This window comes from Anopheles coustani, chromosome 3 (genome assembly GCF_943734705.1).
Source record: "Anopheles coustani chromosome 3, idAnoCousDA_361_x.2, whole genome shotgun sequence".
NCBI classification, from domain to species: Eukaryota; Metazoa; Arthropoda; class Insecta; order Diptera; family Culicidae; genus Anopheles; species Anopheles coustani.
The window spans coordinates 28,722,695-28,741,893 of record NC_071288.1 but is presented as its reverse complement, the minus strand read 5'-3'; the positions used below and the strand labels follow the sequence as shown (position 1 = coordinate 28,741,893).

The window sequence follows — 19,199 nt, the reverse complement described above, 5'->3', positions numbered from 1 at the left end:
TTGTAAAATTGTTTGTATGTTTTCACAAGACTTTGATTCCTTCGTAGTAGGCCGTCGTCTTTGCGCACAGCCTGCTTATGCATGGAAAGATAACCTCAAGGCCCAACCAGAATGCCTCAACCGAAAAACCGATTCCGAATTGTCGAAATTGTCTTTAGGGAAAACTTGTGATAAATGTGATGCGATGCGTGTTCTGGGACCGAGGGCGAGATAAAGGAAAAATCAACTCATACGCCCACCAACCGTAATATACGACCGGCATCCCGCTCGGGACAAAGGGACCGGTCTCAAACGCTTGAAGAATCATTTTTCTCTTCCCCTCCGCCCCATTTAGCGTTATCCACCGATTGTTTTCATCCGTGCTCGATGGGGATATTTTGCTTTACGTAAGCACGTGTGAGGACACGTGTATGTACAGAATATTGGAATATTCTATTTGGTTAGCAAAGTGATGTGATTGTTCTTTGGGCGAAAGCGTGGTTGGTTGAAAGGAATAAGTCATTATGTGAAAATGATATAGAACGGACCAACTGGAATCAAACTTAATCGAAACGAGTTTCTATGAGTTTAAAACAATAGAAAGTTTTGCAGGAAAAAAATCTCCAGCAGATTAGAAACCCTTTTTTGTTGCTAATCATTGAGCAACTCTTGTATGAAAAATTGCGTCATGTACAACAAAACGTGTCACTCGCATACACGGTTTTTCTTTCCAATAAAACCGTCCCATAAAGACATTTCCCTCCAGTGTCTTTGTTCTATGCGACGTAATTATTTTTTCCTACGTTTGTCATGGCAGGATAAAAGCTTTTATTTTAAAGCGCTCTTTCGACATGCTCTTCCCACCCAAACAGTCCGTCGTGAAGATATTTCTGCATTAAGTGGACTCTCGACATCCGGTGACCTATTGCTTCGCGGTCCTATTGCACTTGAGCGGGATGATGCAAGGCGGGGGGAGGAGGAAAGGGGGCAAAGAACAACACAAACTCCTTTCCAATACACTCTCTCCCAGGCTCACCAGGATGGCTTCGAAGCGCAAGAACAAAAGTGGAACTTGACCATTTTCAAGTTCCATCCAGCTTCGAACAAAGAGCCGAGTCCGGAAGCGGACTCGTTCGTTTGCTAAACGCGCCCCACAGGAAGTTGGGCGGTGCCGAGGAGCCGCAGCTGGCCGAACATCACGCAGCAAAAGTCGAATGCTCTGCCCTTCCCGCCCCGCAGATGTGCCGGGAGGGACGATTTTAAGCGCAAAACGGCACGAAACAAAAGCGCACGACGTGGACACTTTTCCGGAGACCCGTTGCGTTGCGTTCGAGAAGTGTCCTTCTGGCGGCCGACAATCGGAATCGAAACGACGAGCCGACCAGTGGGAAGGTGAAGAGGGGGGAAAAAACGGCTAAGGACAACATGTTATGAGCTATGCTCCAGTCCAGTTGTGCCATTTTTGCTCCGGACTGTCGCATGCGTCCGGTGTCGAGGTTGATGGTCATAATTGAAAGTAGTTGAGCTGAAGAGATGTCTTACAGCGTTTTACATCTCACCTAGCAACCGCGGCAGTGTATGCAGAACATCAAGAATGATAGCCTACTGTAGAGTATTTGATGTTGAATCGCAAAACCCATAAGTGGCAACACAAACGGGTTAGTAGAAAAATCATCACTTTCTAGGATCTACCAGAATGAAAGTTGTCTCATGGATGTTTGAAGTAGAGACGACCAGTTGAAAGATACAGGATAAGGTAGGCTATGATCGCTTTTTCGCATCAGAAAACGAGCGCGAATCACAACAATCCTCGCAAAAGTATGTTTTCGATCGGAAAGCGATTTTCCCCTACTTTTACCTGCACCCCTCGACTGGTCGAGCCTACTACAAACATCCACGCGACAACTTTCATTCTGGTAGATCCTAGAAAGTGATGGATATTCTACTTACCGGTTTGTGTTGCCACTTGTGGGTTTTGCTATTCTACATCAAATACTCTGCAGTAGGCTATCATTCTTGATGTTCTACATACACTGCCCCGGTTGCTAGGTGAACTGTAAAACGCTGTATTTTCGGAAAGCCCGTCCTAGAGAACTGAAGTGCTTCAAGCTGGTATTGGTAGAAAACTTCCTCGACGGGAGATTCCCCGACGGAAGGTCTATAATTTAAGGGAATTCATTTGTTCAAAACGTTTGAAGACACTTTACTGTCCATCAAACCTTGGAGAAGAGGAAAAGTGAAACACCGTAGGAAAACCATTTTATTCTTTAAATAAATTCATAAGAAAAAGAGTTATGCTTTACGAAATGGTGGTATTTCCTTAGTGGCACAAGTTTTCCTCCCGAATAATGCAAATACAACACTTCAGACCTACATTTGGGAGGGTTGCAAATCAAACTGATTTTCACACCATTTCTGAAACCGTTTGCAAGATTTCCTTCGTTATTCCGAACACCAGGAAGGCGGAGACAAGATCACACACAACTTCTCCTAGGACATGCAGCATGAGCTGGGCTATCTTTGTCCCGTTTGCCAAGCAAACACACATACAGACACTCCCGGGCCGATTCAGTTGTGACAGGAAGCAGCTTCCGTTTGCAGAAACAAAAGAATGTCACTATCCTTCCGACGTCGAACCGTCGTTAGACGACGGTCTCGAGTGAAGTGGAGTAGTAGTAGTAGGCGATGCAAATGGAGCGATGCAACGATACCTACGGTCGGTGAAGTCTGTTAGCCAACTTCGACAGCCAAACCCAGCGTTTTCCGGGCTCTTTTCATCCCCCCTTCCGATGCACGCAAAAAGGGAATCTTCTCCAAACATGCCGATGAAGATTCAACCCGGGCGTGCTAGTATTTCAGTACGGATGACACATAATTTGCATATTATTTTGCAGCCATGAATTTTCGCCTTTTGTCACCCTGCTTTTGAATTTAGGAGGTGCTTTGAGTGCCTTTTCTTTTCACCCTGCAAAAAGAATAAACCGGAACGAGATCCAAACGGGACGAGAGAGCACAATTCGGCAATAAAGTGTTCCCCGGTTTTGCAGCTCGGTGAATCCACTTGCTGCCATTCTGGACGCACGGAGCCCATAAAGCGCAAAATTAAGTGAAAAGTGCGCAAATTGATGGTTGGTTATGAACCACTTTCATAGTTCCGTTTTTTTTTCGCTTCCTTCTTGGAGCTTCGTGCGTGCGCGTGCGTTTCCGTACGTTTCCTCCACCTTGGGGAGATTCACCCTGCCATCTTTGAGGCGCGCCTAGAGTACTTGACACCCCGGTGACACCCAGAGATGTTCCTAGAGAATCTTACGGCAAAGCAAGCCCACGGTTGCACAGTTGTAAAATAAATTATTTGTTCCGTTTATAGGCTTGTCTAGGCTTTGGAAAAGGGGGGAAGAGGGGACAATAATAGAGCAACGAACATTCTGTACGACAATTTCCCGGAGCCAAATGACACTCGGCGTCACATTCGAGGCGTAGGCGAATATTAAATATCAACAGACCGGCCCAGTCCGTTTTGGGTCCAGAGCACGTTTCACGTAATGCTTATTGCTCGTGAAACGTTCGCCCTTTTTCCGTTGCTCGGGCGGGCAATTACTATTGTTTCATTGAGCCCTACCAGGGAAGCCCTGCCGGTCGGTGGAAAGCGCCAACGAGCCGGCGCTTTTCTTTGGCTTCTGATGAAGTTTCATTTAGACGTCGCGGAAAAATGAGGCTACGAGCTCTAATTGAAACATTATTCGTATTAAATGGAATGTGGATTGGGGGAAACAATATTATTAGCCTTGGTAGATATTTTTATGTACGAATGTATTGCTTCATAAAGCGCGAATAGAAAGGGATTTTGGAAATAGCAAAACTATTATATACCAAACAATCCCATTGTTGTTCCAAGTGGAGCATTATAGACGAATATAAAGGAGATAATATACTTGAAGATTTTACAAATAAAAAAGCCGATTAGGAGTTCCGTACCATTATTCTAATCAATTTATCTATTTCGTAAAATGTATTTCACTTTTCCAAATGCAAATATCATGTCGCTGTTGCTGATATCAGAAGTAATGTCGTCGGTATTGCCATTTCGTGATGTCCTCCCCGGTTGATTCAGTTAGCAACGATAGCTCATCGAACGAAAGTCATGTTCCCATGGGATGCCCTACCATATCGATGGAAGGGTAGTTCTTTTTCTCGTTTCAGTTTTGTTTCATTTGATACTTGAGATTTTAAACCGTCCGTGCCCGCATCTCTCGAATGGCAGCTGCCTTTTTGCCTGCCTTTCCCTGCAACGCCCCCCTCCAAGGGTCGGTCATAATTTAATGTACATGTTTCGGTAAATCAAATATTGACTGAGCTCTTTATCTCGTAGAATAAAATATGTCCCACATTCCCGAACCTCACCGACGATGGACCGGGGAAAAACCCCTTTCGGAAATTGGACCCGTGTCCGTGTCGCCTCCTGCCGGGACTGCTGCAGCCGAGCGAGTCGTCAAACGTCGGAAGGCTCTCGTGACACCTTGGCTATCGACTCGACTTGCCTTGCTTGACCCTATTAGTGAGGTTAGGGGCGCTTGGAGAAAGTGACTGCTGGTGGAGCGGACCCTGTTGCATCGTGGCAGCAATGCAAGGGCGCGGACAGGGCGTGCACACATGCCATATTCATGGTGGTTGGAGGACTACGATAGAACTTTCATCGGATCCCCGTAGGATATATCCATCATGGGCCAACAGAGTTGACACTGCGTTCACCCACTTCCTAATCAATCTTCCACCGATGCAGCACCAGGACGGGATGGCAAAATCTAGTCCTCGACCTGACCCGGCGACCCTTTTTGACTTTGGTGCGGCGAGAGCGAGAACAACCGGACGGATGTTTACACTGCCCCGTTGTATGCCGCTCGCTGGGAAGGTCCTCCCAGGGTGTTCGTGAGGGTCGCCATTGCTGCCATATTGCATTATATTGTGGACGATGTGTTTGACTTTCAGCAAAGTGAGTTTGGTCCAGTTTTCTAGCTGGTGCATCCATTCGAGGGTCAACCTCGGTCCTTCAATTCGCCACTTCTCGTCGGCTTAAACCCTCCCTGTATCCTGCACCCCCGAATGGTCAGATGTTTAATTGACAGGATCACAAACAATACACCGCTCTCAGGTCGCCATTTAGCACAGATTGGACGAGGAGGAAGACCGTAGGCTCGGCATTGAATGTGGGTTACGAAGCCAAGTTATATATCATCACTTTCTTTTCCCCTCGACCGAGGCTAGCACCGCTATCGGAACTGTCAAAGTAAATCAATGCCAGCCCTGGTTCGAAGATGACGCTTCCTTGTCCAAAGGAGATATAACGCTGGGAACACAAGGGAGTGCCGGTGGCTTAAGTGATTGGTTTTCTTTTACGGTTCTTTAGCTGCCGATCACTAGATTTATGTTTCCCCAAATATATTTAACAAAAGTTGGAAAGAGTTTGAAATAAGAAATTATTTTTCTTAAATCGTTTTTTATGCTTCCTCCATCAGTTACTTTTTTGTCACTCCAAATATTATGATGAAAACACAACTTGCCGTTCGGCGGGGGAGGAAACAACAAATTTGAATGTTTTCCAAACAGGATGTGCTAGGCCTGCCCTGCTCTCCTGCCATCCCCCCCCATTGGCCTGCACGTGATAGATTTATGATGCCGAGCAACGCACCCAAAGGGTAGAGCGACAGTGTCATTAATATTCATTTATTCTTCTTCTGCGGGAACATTGCGAACGAAATAATTTCCACCGCCGTACTGCTTGCCAATACGAACGGAAAACAAAACGTGTCATGAATGGTAAGATAAATTTGGGGTTTTGCAGTGTTTTTGTTAAAAATTGGGCGCGTAGAAAGCAAAGCAAATAGAGGGAAAGAGGGAAAAACATCACATAGGAAAGGAGGCCTCGTTTACAAATGAAGACGTACGAAAACGGGTGGGATAACAAGGTAGCTTTTCCAGCTTCTAAAGGCTGCTGCAGCCACACAATTGTCCGTTTGCAATGGACCGTACAAAACGCATGGATTACAATGATATACCAAACCGGGGATCGGACCTGGGTCCGGCGCATGAACGCACGAATGACGAAGGACACTGCCACGGAACGGGCCAAAAGTTTGTGAAAGACTTAAATCACTGCCCTGTTGCTGGGTGTGCGGCTACCTGCACCTTAATTCATTTTGTCGTCCCAAAGGGAGCACAAGCACCGCCTTCCGGAAGTGGGTTCTTAAGGTTGAGGATTTTGAAGACGAAACGAAACAAAGACTTCTACGCATCACCGGACAATCGTTAATTCTATTGGTGCGCTTTGGCTGGATGCCGGAATAAAAAAGGGATCATAATGTATCATCCCTAATAGGACCATAGCTGTGGCAAGCTTTTTGAAAGGAAAATTTTCCCTGTAGGAAGCTCAAGCATCCTTTGTGGCAATTGAATATTCATAGAGGTGCTTACGGCGGTCAATGTGGGTTTCGAGAGCCTACCGGGACACCTTTGCTGGCAACCGAACATTCCTCAATGTCTGCAGAGGTGGTACTACATAGTTCATTTATTCGGTCCTCACATTCGGGCCATCATTTCCGTAAGTAGATTTGCCAAAGTTCGCTTGACTTGCGAAAACCCTTGTAATTAGGATAATTGAAGTGTTAGTCCCTTGTTCCGAAAGTCCACATCCGGGAGACTTTTCTGTGCGGGAAAAGTGGGCGCATTTTATTATTTTTGTTCTAAAACTCCAGCAGAGTTCCGATTAAACTTTATTTGACTATGTTTGTTGTAGTACTGTTTTTTTCTTCTGTTGGTTCTTGCGACGCCACAGGACATCGCCGGGCTTTGACCCCCTGGCCTTACACTCCCAACTGTTAGCTGCAGAGGACATCACTCGACAGTAGTCAAGTTCTCGCTTAGTCAGTCACAGCGTGCGGAACCGGGGGGAGGGGAGCGTGTGCGCCAGAATCCCAATCCCACGCGATGAGGCAGAGCCCTAAAATGGCTTTGTTTATTAGGGAAAAACTTTTCCCGTCAACTCTCGTTTATGTCACTTGCTTCCGGCCGGTCGAACTTTTTATTTGCCACCGCACTGTACACCATCTGCGCCACCTACACGCTCATGTCGCTGGCATGAAATGCTGCGCCACGTGGTCGTGGTATAGCCTCAGCACTCGCTGGACCAGCATCATCATCATCAACATCATCACCACCATCGCCATCATCGGCATAGGCCGCGCTCGATGGTGTCGCGCCTGATCCCGGAAAATTCGGAAAGTTTAATAAGATCAATTTCGCCACGCCAGCCTACGTGATTGCCGTTGTTGCCACCGTTCCATGTGTGCGCGTGTGTTAGTGCCTTCATAGTGACAGGCTCGCGCCTACTAGGTTCCTGATTTCATATGCGTCGTTGATGTGTCAAAGTTACGCACGATGGCAACAAAGTGTCGGAATAAATAAAGTGGACTTTGTTTAGACTTTGTTTCGCTGGGAGGGGGGGATGTTTTTGTATTTTTGTTCATAACTTTTTTTCCACAACCAAACCCAGTATCAGTTTTGCGGTGATTTGAGAGAAGTAATCTCGGAGTTAGAAATTTGGAAAGGACGTGCCCAAAACTTCACGCCGCCGGACGCATTTCGTTTCGCTTCGTTTGAGCCGCTGACGGAGAGGTACGGAGAGCTGAGAAGGGACAAGGATCCTATCAAATTGTGCATCGAACGAGACCTGAAATACACTTCAAAAAAGCATTATCGCTCGAAATACCTTTTCGGACTGGTAAGGAGATTGATTTGGGATACATTTACACAACTTGTATAATGCCGATATTTTGTCGATCATCCTTTGGAGATGTTTTTTTTCCATTCTGTGTTCTTTCGGCTTTGATTTTACTTTTATTTTGGTTCATTGTTTGATGTAGCTTCGATTGCGTATCACTTAAAAACCATGATTCTCCATGATAGGAACGAAGTAATAAGATGTTTGCGCCGATGGATGAGGTTCGTTGTTGGAAGGACTTTCCTTTGCCTTCCTTCCTATTGCCAAACATCCTTTTCATGCCACAGTTTCGTAACATCAAGCCCGTCCGAAGTGCGGGGCGAAAACAAATTGCTCTCCGGTGATTTGCCGGCTTTTGCCGACAGGACTCCCAAAGCACCCACACCATGCCGAGGTTAGGAAGCACGTTGCCGGTGTTTTGTTATGGTTTTCCACCGCGGTCGCTTCCGTTTGTACTTTTGCCCGCTCGCGCACACCGTACCTGACTTGGTTACAACTTCCGCCTTCAGCCTTTCTTCAGCCAACGCCGGTGCGAAAGGTAGTCGCGAACGACCTCGCCGAACCCTCGGTGCGCCTATATTGTTTTCCGTGAGTCAGCACAACCTCCGCCGAAACCGAACCGGAGGCAAAAACGCTGATACAGGAAAGGATTGCGACGCTAATGTATACGCCTCGAGTGGGAGGGGAAAGTTTATTCGGCTCAGTTGAAGTGCCCAAGAAAGTGATGGCGAAGGTTCCATGGTGTAGCAATGGTACCCTTGAGGCTCTTTGGAAAGAAAATTAAGCATCCGTGAGCTTATCTCGTATGGGATCTTTCACGCTCCGCCTTTCATCGTTGTTGTGCGGCAACGCTGAGGCAGCGTGAGTTGGTAAATTATTACGTCGGCAGTCCGTAAAACACTCACAAATCAATCATTTGCAAGATAGAACGATAGAAAATTTGTTTACGCGGCAGTGGTTAATTGGATTCGGGGTGTAAAATGAAAATTTACGTTATGTTCCCTTTAAGTGACATACAACAGAGGATAATAAAGGAGATAAGCAATCTGCAATCACTAAACGTCATATTTTGATTAAATAAATAGTCATAGTAAATAGGAATGAAGCAAATAGAATTTAAAACTTCAGCCATAATTTTACCACAATTTTAGAAGTGTTTTTGGCAATTTTTTTAAACTTTTTTTTCAATTTTTTATGTTCCAATGTATCCAATAATTTGTTCTATGCATATAAGTCAAGTTAACCGTGTGTTATTTTATTTCCCAACTACATGTTTATTATTAATTTTAATATTATGTTAATAAATGGAAAATAATACGAAAGAACAATGTCTATATGCAAGCTCAACTTTGATGTAAGTTGGAGAAAGACTGGTTTTGGACGCGGTTCTGTAACGTTCGGTATGTAAAAATAAGTATCTAAAAATATTTTAGATCAATTAAAATTAATAGGTAAAGTAAGGTATTTAGTGGGGGTGCCCATGGCGCAGCGGTAGCGCGAGGAAAACACCACACCACAGGTGTGGGATCGAATCTCGAGTCTGGCACCCTCCGGTATTACGAACGGCTGACCACCGATCTATAATATACCGTCTTTCGGTCACACAAACTCTCTTCGGAGAGAGGCCTTGTCCCACTAGGAGATGTCGTGCCACATAAAAAAAAAGGTATTTAGTTCAACAAAATGGTTGCTTCAGTTATCAAGCAGTAGATATTAGAAAACAAGGCACCTTTGGTCAGACGATGACCAACTGTCCTTTCCGAGCGTATTTTTTGCTTTGCGCTGACTGTAAGTTTCTGTAGTCAAATCACGCATACAGCAAGCGGCCACGGTCCATCCGGGGGTTGGACCGCACTATTAATTTATGGCTCAATTTTTCGACCTTTCGGTCCCTACTTCTCACTGGTCCATTTTAATCAGCCTCATGCTGTCCCAAATCGTAAGGCACGCGTGGTACGAGGACGGGGCAGACGAAGGTATGCATACGTGCCTTTAGGTTCCTTCGCCGCCAACCTTTTTCCACGTCCACATCTCCTCCCACGTCATGGGTATCGGCTTCGGATGGCCTCGTCTCTGGTCAACCATATTTTTCAATCAGTCATCTTCCGCTGGGAGTGGCTGCAGTTTTTCCGGTGCGCTTTCCACGCCGCTGCGGCGAAGTTTTTCACTGATGAGCGCCAGCGGTTGTGAGCATTTTCGATGGAATCGAGGCGACAAAAATGGTCGCAGCGTTCGGGAAGCGGGAAGCACATTTATTTATGTGCGGTTTTTGGCGTCACATCGGTGCCGTTCCCCTAACCAGGGTTTTTATTTTGCTTTTGCGGCGGCTTCTAAATCTATTTTGCTACAAGCCTAATAAACATTAGCTCATATTAGAGACAGCCCAGTAACACGACAAATAAATTTACACCAACATAAAGCGATTGGGTTCGGGTCGTCCTGCGTCCGCTGCATCTACACTCGACATCCATCCCACTCGGTTTGTTTTCCCAAAGGAGAAAAATACATCGGACCAGGCGAGTTTTGTTTTCCATTTTCCCTGTTGAAAGTCATCGGGAGATTTCGTCGCGTCGCAAAGCACAAAGGTTGGATGTTGCGTTTATTAAGTGAGCAGGAAATAAAAAGCATCATTTATCACGAGTCCGAGGGGGTTTCCGCCCGGGAGCAAGTGTCCTGAAATTTAAAAGTTCTCTGAAGCCGAAACTCGACTGAATGCCAAATTTAAGGTCCTTCCAAACTGGCATCGTCTAGAGCCCGGAGTTCCGGCTGGTCCGTTCGGTTGGTCGTTGTTATAATTTAATAATGCTTCCCCTCATTTGTGCCGATTTAGAATATCTGTTGGTAAACATTTTCCGTTCTCGTTGAAGGCGACAGCCCGGGCGTCACGAGGCAAGCGGCAACATTTAACCTGCGTGTAACGAACGGTTTGGAAAAGTTGCGGAAAATTAAGTGCAGCTAATATCGGCCCGCACCGTGGCAAAAAAGGGGTCCGCGAAGGGTTGCGGACGGTGCCAAATAGCAACAACATTGGCACAATCGGGGCCGCGCGCATTTAGCGAATGATCATATTTCATATTAATGTTGCATGCGTTGAAAATTGAAATGGCTATCGGTGTCGGTTACGCAAGGATGGGAAAATGCCATGTTTTTCGGGGGAGGGCTTGGTTGGGAAAATTTATGAACTGCTGCACCACCGCCGAAGTTGCACTGTTTGCAAGACAGTTGAGTGTAAAGTTATTGCGATCAGGGTGCTGAGTAATGGCGTTTAAAACCATTCGCTGATTGATGGCAAGTAACAGTAATTTACGTTTTGGCCATAAACGAAAAACTTTGGTCATTGGTCAATAAATAACAAAAAAAAGAGAAGCACATTTTGTAAAACGACGAAAATATTTTACAAGAAAAGATAGTATTTTTAATAAAGTAAATTTGTTGAACCATCTCTCCTCACACAATAACCCAAATGAAATATGACAAAAAGTCGGGTTAATAATCGTACTGAACAAAGAGAGTCACTAAATAAGTCTGTCAAGATAAACTATCGCAGCTATCTTAATGAACTCTAGCCATTCTCGTAAATCCGTCAGCCAGCAATTTCTCAACCTAGTTGGAATGAAGTTGGGATGACTGTATCTGGGCTAGAAAAAATATATCAGCACCACCTATGACGTTTCATCAGATTTTTTACAGTGCCTGACGTTTGAACACCTGTTCCCTCTTATCGTAGACTGGTTTAATCAGAAGAGTCTCGTTGCACACCTGTTACCGGCACATAAATCAAATTAGGGAAGCAAATCGAGATTATGCTCGTATCAGCTTGCCGGCCGTCTAAAAATGGACGGGAGCTCCACCGTGAAAGCCCATTTGTCACCAGATTGGCCGGGAGCTATAAAAACGATCCGTCTGGCTGAGTGAAATCAATCCAAAGCTATCAGTCCGCCGTTCCGGAGCTTGTTGAAGATCTAGCAACAAAAAAACCGAAAAACCTTTAACAATGTTCCGCGCACTGTTCTTAGTTGCTTTGGTGCCCGCTCTGGTGTCCGCGACCGATTTCTTCCCTTGCGACGGAGGCCGTCCTCTGCCGACCAGCGTCGACATCGAAGGATGCCCCTCCGGCACGTGCAATCTTGTTCGTGGATCGGATGTGATCGCCTTCATCGACTTCACCGCTGGTAAGTTGGAGAACCCCCCCTTTTTTTCCTCCCAGGGGAAATTCTAATGAGACCGTTTTTCCAACCACAGATCGTGCCGTTTCCTCGATGACCACGGTTGCCACCGCGACGGCGCTGGGTGTCACGACGAACTACCCGCTCGGCTCGAACGCCGCCACCTGCAACTTCCTGCAGGGATCGAGCTGCCCGCTTAGCGCCGGGGAGGATGTCACCTACCGCCTGACCATGCCCATCCTGTCGATCTACCCGCTCGTCAGCCTCACCATCGAGATTGATGTGGTCGACGCTAGTAACCAGTCGGTTGCTTGCTTCTTCGTGAACGCGCAGGTCGTTACCGCTACGAACTAAGTGCAATCTTACCGGAGCGTGATATGGAGTTTCGAATAGAATAGTATAATACAAATCATACAACAAGCAAAATACGGCTTTTCCATAGAGGTGCTAGCTTCAAAACGTATTGAGAACACGGAGATTGACTTAAAGTGACTTCAAGTATTGTGCCTTTAGTTTTAATTTCTTTAACTTCTGATTGACAAATTTGCGGTTGAACAGTTTAATTCCTACACCGTTGAAGTTTGTTTGAAATGTTCTAGTTACAGTAATGGACTCAAAACAAGTTCATCTGTTTGATTGTGATCGTGCGCATGATCGTGTGATTGGATGTGAAGAATGATCAGTCTTTTACATGATGATGATGCTGATGAGTGTTGTTAGTTGGTGTTTCAAGTCGTCAAGTTTTCTCTACAGGGTGTGTGACGTGTGTTTTAGCAGTGAATTTAAGAAAATTATGTCTTATGTTTGCGTTACAATTTTAAGATAAAGCTGGCACCACTGAAACAGTTCTTAACCAGGATGTATAAAACGTAACGATGTCGAAACAAGAGCGCTATCGGTCAGCCGTCGTAATTTTGATTTCACGCTTGAGTAATTGTAAAGGAGTTTGTTTAGCCGGTTAAAGTGTCGGAAAGATCAGTTCACAGGGTATTTAAAAAGATGGAACAAACTTGAAAATGTCGAGTGTCTCTTTAAAATTCGAAAAGAACCGTTAAACCTGACTTGGGCACTGCTGAATCTATTAATCGGCCTCGGCCTTTGGTCTGACAATTTTCCAAAGATGTTCAAAGATACCCTTCGGGCTTTCCCTTTTCATAGAAAATACTTCATTCCTACACATTTATCAATCGTATGCTTTATGTCTCAAAATCCGACTGATTCTTTATTTCTTATACCTAATACAATAACCTTTCCATTGCTGTCGGATTAATTTGAATATTGTTATGCAATTATGAGAAATAATTTTCTTAAATTTACTACAAAATTCGCCACCCACTCAGTATTTTTCAAAAGAGGCCACTATGATTTCTTTCATCAATTTCTACGTAAGTAGAATGACATTACTTGGCATTTGAAGCAAAATCAAAATTACCTAAACATGTCACCAAACCTCAATCCTTGTATTTATGGATTATATCTTCAGCATAACTATTAAATATGCAATACGATCGAACGTTCAATACGGCAGCTGGGGGTCAGGTTGTTAACCCTGAACACGGCACAAGTAACATACCAGCAACCGAAAGAAATCGACAGACACATGGTCGGTAAGTGAAGGGCAAGATCGAACAAGTCATCGGATCGATGCGAACACTCATCTTGAAGTGATTAAGCGTTGTTTGTTCTACAGGCCGAAGACCTCCTCCCCGACTAACGGAACCATACGGTATCGTTCGAAGGCGCGTGTAATTAAGACCGCATAACCGGCCGAGCCTGATGTGAAGTTTCCTTCAACACCGTTTTGTAGCCGGCAAGAAAGGGAACGAGTACATCATCGCTGCAAACTCCGGAGGGGCCTTTGCAAAATCCGAGACGAGAAAGCGATTATCGTAAATATTTCATACGCTAATAAACTTGCGCACTTTGCACATTCTTCGTTCGTCGCCACTCACGCTCTTTTCTCTATCGTTCTTGCAGGATCACGCAGGTTTCCCGTTTGCCGCACACGTGTGTCGATACGGGTGTTCGATTAATCCAGCCGGTCGATGATCCAGCCAAGAATTCTGACGCCGTACCGGTACCGGGACGTCCCTCAAGTAGTGGCTCTTTGTTCCCTTTCTTCGGCGCACTTCAGCCGCGAGCATAGATGAGCAATGGGGATGGAAGGGCAATTGCTTCGACACTTCATCGAGAGTATGCACACACACACACACACATGCTGCACGGAAAGCATGATGGCTCCAACAACGGGCCACATGTGCACGGTTCGGTATGTGCGTACCAATGGATCGGCTCGTGGTTTTGGCTCGTATTTCATTATTAGCGGCGTATAATTTATCGCCCGGAGATGATCCCGGAGTCCGGACCCCGGAGTGCCCCATTCCGTTGGCCTCCTCCACGTATGCCACCGGGACAACCATCGATCGGATCGGGGCTTCACAAACAAATTTGGTTTGGACGGTGAAACGCCCTCCCAAACATGCTCGATGCTTCATGTTTAATAAATGTCTTTTATGAAAGCGATAGTGATGTTTAAAACGATCTCATTTAACATAAATAATAGCCCCCCCTCCTCCCCACCAAAGTGCGTCCCCGTATCGGGATTGCACCGTTTGCACCGGAGGTGGTTTTTGTGCGCTTTTTGGACAAAGATCTCAATGTTGCGCCTCGACCTTCGACTGCCATTTATCCGTCCAGCCTTTCGGCGGGGTGAGCGACAGTTGCGGGAGTGGGCACGTGAGGCCCACCATCTGCCAGCGTTGTTGCATTTGTTCGGAAGCCATTAACGGTAAGATTTAGTTGCGTCCACCTTCATTAAAGTTAGGTTTTGGTGCTCCGAGCAGCCCTGGCAGAGGTCGGTGCTAGATAATTCAATTGATTGAGTTCAATGGTTTAGAATTGTTTATCGTTTCAGCGCATATGGTGCGCAATGATTTTCTAGTCGATAGACCTCAGGGAGGTACACGCGTGCCAGGGGCGCATTTGGGCTGAGTTGCACTAGATTAAAATGGATACAAACCCTACCCCTCCTAATGGCTTCGCTATGGGATGGGAAAAGAGATTACTTTTAAACTGCCTCCATTAAATCGCATGTTAAAATATTATTTCAAAAGGTTTCACAGTCACGATATTTATTTTTCCTTAACCAACTCAATGCTTAAGCTGTCGAAATCGTTGATTGAGGCACTTGGTTTCATACAGCGAACGAATTATGTTAAACCTTTGATCGAAAAACCGTAGCGATTCCAGAGAATGAATATTCGATGCACGTCGAAAGAAGGGCATTTACTTCAGACTGAAACCGCTTACACGTACGCCTCCCCTTAGGAGGATGGAATGAGTAATGACAGGTGAGTCCTTCACTGCATTGACTCAGTTCGGAAAAGGACGGCTTGGTTGAAGGCTTGTACAGTTTTTCCTCGCAAGGAGCAAGGAAAAAACTCAATGTTTTCGTTCCAAAGCAGATTGGCTGACCCTGCCGTATATTGAAAGGCAACAATTTTACCCACAGAAATGTGGAAGGTGAGAAGGATGCGAATGGGATCGTTTGTAAAGTACGAAAATAACCTTGGTCCAGTGTAAAAGGTTGCGTTTACATTGAGACAGTCCTGCCAGTTGAGTTTTCCCTCTTGGGACCTACATTTTTTTTCAGTTTTGCAATCTGATAGATAGCGGAAAAAAGGGAAGCGGTGTCTAAATTTAGAAGACGCTGTGAGAGGTTTCTGCGAAAGTAATTTGTCTTTATCATAGAACGAAACAGCATACTTTCTTTCTGCAGAAAGGGGGAATAGAAAAAGGGGAACGGTTAGGGAAGCAACCACCCAACCTCGCCCGAAGCACAATGGCTTGATACTTTAAAGTCTCGGCCAGATTGATACCCGTCCGCCTTCAGCCTCCGGTGGCGAACTGCTGAGGATCGGCAGGCGCAGGTAAGTTGCCCAACTAAGCCTCTGTTTCTGATTAAATTTCGTTCAGCAAAATTTCAAATCCAAACAAAACCTTTCCCAGCGCCCAGGTTTTTCCCGGCCAGGGAACAATATCAGCGCTGCAGTGTTTGCCAATGGACGTTCCCTTTGCCAGACCTGGCCCGAAGCGATGTTCGGGAGCACCATCCCCAAAAGCTAAAGGGCTGCGTGATGCTGCTGGCGGGAAAAGGGATCCGATTCGCCAAAAATACTCACTCGAGTTCCGCAGGTTCGGGAGGTCCGTAATGGTTAGTTGATTGGTTGTTCCGTTCAATTAAATTCGTATTCCGGTGGAATGGTTTCTCCAAAACCGAAAGTTTGGGGCTTGGTGGATGGGACGAATATCCTTACGGTTCTTTCGGTTGTTGGCCGACAAGCTGGTATACATTTTGCTTTTGATTGTCGACAGAAGGCTGGGTGTATTCTGGTCATGGCACAGCTCGCAGCTGTTTTGGTTTTGATTGATTTACGTTGCGAATGACTTTGTTTATTAGCGAGTTTTATTTATTCGCATTTTGATATTGCCTTTCGGCTTCTGAGAAGTGGGATATTGTCATCTGAACATCCTTCATAGGACGGGATCGGATTGGCCAATTAAAGCCCGATTGGATTTCGCATCACGCTGGTTTAATCAAATATTTAGCTGCAGTTGTAATAAATTATTTTTAGGAAAATTTAAATATTCCTGAACGGAATCAGAATGATAATTAGACATACAAGAAATCAGAATCTTAAAAATAAGGCAATCGTCAACAAAAGTATCAGATGTTTATAACCAAAGTTTTAAATAAAAACCTGGTTAAACAAACCAGATATAATCACTGCATTCATCAATAAGGTCCATAATACCGGTAAACTTGCTATCATATTTCCAACACCGCTTAATATCTTGATCCAAAAATTCTCTACAATTCTGTTGGATGAACATACATACAGAAAAAAATCTCAAAAAATGGTCACAACTTCCGGCGAAACGCATTGCACAGTTCATCGTTCCGTGCGCTAATCGGCGCCGGAAAAGTTTTCGCTTCGCAGTTCGCCGAACAGTTTAAAAACGCCAAAAACAAAATGGAAATTTATCACCACGATAGTTTGTCTCGGGGCGGCGGCAAGAAAAAGTTCAGGGCTTGAAATAAATACCCAAAAAAAAAAAAAAATGGAAAATCCCTACCTGTCACTAAGTTCCACGATGGGTCCGAAATAAATGGACCCGATTTTAGGATTTACGTGCGTTCGCCGGATCGCAGGTCTCACAAAGTTTAATCCGAGCCGGGCCAAAGGCGCACAATGTGTGCGAAGGTAGCCAAGAGGCATGCCAAAGTTGCTCCATTTTCTGGCAGGATTCGATAAAAGCATCGGAATCCTTTCGTTTTCTAGATGAGATTTTTTTTTTGTATTTTCTATAAGATGTTCATGAATCGAGCTATACCTTTCCCTTTTTCCGACGCTCCAAACGACTACGGCGTTCGTCGTGTAAGTATTTCTTTGATGAAAACATGACCGTTAATACGCTTCCCGTCCCCCGAATGCCGAAGGCGCTGTTACTTCCCGGGAAAGGGATGGCCCAGATCATGCCCAGTAGCAAGCAATTTCCGCACCCTTCCGCACCCCCGACGTTTAAGGCCAACCGGAACCGGTCAATTATCAAAGGAAATCTGGCGAAAAATGTAGGCCGGTGTTTGACTTTTCGCCGGCGGCACAACACGCTGTTGCTCCCGATGGGAGAAGCTGGGAGGACCCCGACCCGGAGTGAAATGGCCCCGAGGGTGTGGCACTTGAAGGAATCACCTCCGACGGATTGCCTTTTGCCCGCCCTGGTGGAAAATGAGTTTAGCAAGAAGCTTTAATACATTTTTCTTTGATTTAGATCTGAAAGAGTTACGGTACGGGATGAAATGAATGTTTCTAGAGTTATGGCAAGTGAGAAAGGCAACTAAATGAACATAGCGACGGCTTGGAATTGCGAAACGATGCGATTGGAAGATATTTTACGACGCCAGAACTGGGTTAGATAAAATATTTAATACGCACCGCAGTTGCGCGCACGGATTTGTGCGTAACTCGAACCATAAATTCACGCCCCGTGCAGTGCGATATGGATACGTTTATGCAGCTGTAAATCGACCCTTCCCGATGCCGATGCAGAGCCCAAGCCAAGTTCCAGCAGCTCGGGGCAGCAACAAAAGGTTTTCCGAATGGGCTCGAGGAAAAAGAAAACCCGTCCATCTTAAAATACATCCTCCCCCCGGCAATGGAGCATCATTTTCCACGTAAACTTTCGGCGTAAAGATTTCGGCAAATGCGGCCCCACTGGGCTGGGGTAACACCACCCAACCCCGCGGGCTCTTCCTTGCCCAACATTTGGGGGAGGATGGGAAAATAATCTCGCCCCCAACCCGGGCGCCCATCGGCCCTGCGGCATCCGTTGCGGAAAGGGGAACGCAACGAAGATTGTGCAGATAAACCGGCGGAAGGAAAACTCGACGGTCCTGCGGAAATATTTTTCGCCGGCGGGAAAATGAGGAGCATTTCATTGGCGCCCCGGCCAACCGGGGAGGGGTGAATAAGATTTGAACCGGAATGAAAATGAAAAGTTCCGCCCCAAAAACTTTCATCAGCCAGCTGCCGACGCTCCATCGATGGGTTGGCAAGGGTGGTTTGGCAGTTTTCCGGAGCATTTTTCTCTCTTGCCGTACAGGGCTGTGAGGCAAATATAATTACGAGGTGGAAAGGTTTGAAAGATTACGAAAGATAGTCATTTTGGTGGAGGAAACAGCGTCCAGTTCGGCAAAAGAAAATCCTTACCAAATGCTACACGTTTTTCTTGTTGCTGAAATGATTTGAAAAAATATGTTAAAAATAAATAAATGACCGTCATTCGAAACAGCCACCCTTTCGGTTACGAGATCACCAAGTGATCCCGACGTAAACATAGCAAAGTTTGTGCGATAAAATTTGATGCTCCCCCGGCGCCAATCGATTGGGTTTTCCACCTGTGAATCCTTCGGAGGAAAGAGTTTCCTCCCGGCATCCACCATCTGGGAATCTCCCAGACGAACTTTCACGCCGACGGCAAGGACGCCCACCTTTGCCCACCATTTAGAGGCTCCACGATGCTGCTACTCCCGGATGCAATCTAATCGAGCATGAGGGTTTTACCTGTTTCCTGCTTTTTTTGTTGCTCCCCCGCACGCTCTGAGCAATTGCCAATCGATGTATCCAATAAAAGTAAATCACTTTTTATTTATCTTATACCTTTCCGCCGAAAATCGACGGTGTTTTTTCGCGAATCCCGTTCGGTCGTGCTCGCCTGGG

The 19,199-nt window shown here is 45.7% G+C and overlaps 2 protein-coding genes across 2 annotated transcripts in view; both read left to right on the top strand.

The window, feature by feature from the left end:
• The window catches only part of LOC131258941 (vacuolar protein sorting-associated protein 37B), a 492,072-nt gene that overhangs the window by 364,537 nt on the left and 108,336 nt on the right, over positions 1–19,199 (top strand). The gene's annotated exons all lie outside the window — the stretch shown is intronic.
• On the top strand, positions 11,748–12,273 carry LOC131258947 (ecdysteroid-regulated 16 kDa protein-like). Its single transcript, XM_058260352.1, has 2 exons — positions 11,748–11,925; positions 11,996–12,273. The coding sequence occupies exons 1-2, from the start codon at positions 11,748–11,750 to the stop codon at positions 12,271–12,273; spliced, it is 456 nt and encodes a 151-aa protein (XP_058116335.1).

Bases quoted from the DNA above. Each gene is read 5' to 3' on its own strand.
- LOC131258947 (XM_058260352.1), top strand. From the start codon at position 11,748: ATGTTCCGCGCACTGTTCTTAGTTGCTTTGGTGCCCGCTCTGGTGTCC. The intron at 11,926-11,995 runs GTAAGTTGGAGA...TTCCAACCACAG, and splicing joins CTTCATCGACTTCACCGCTG to ATCGTGCCGTTTCCTCGATG.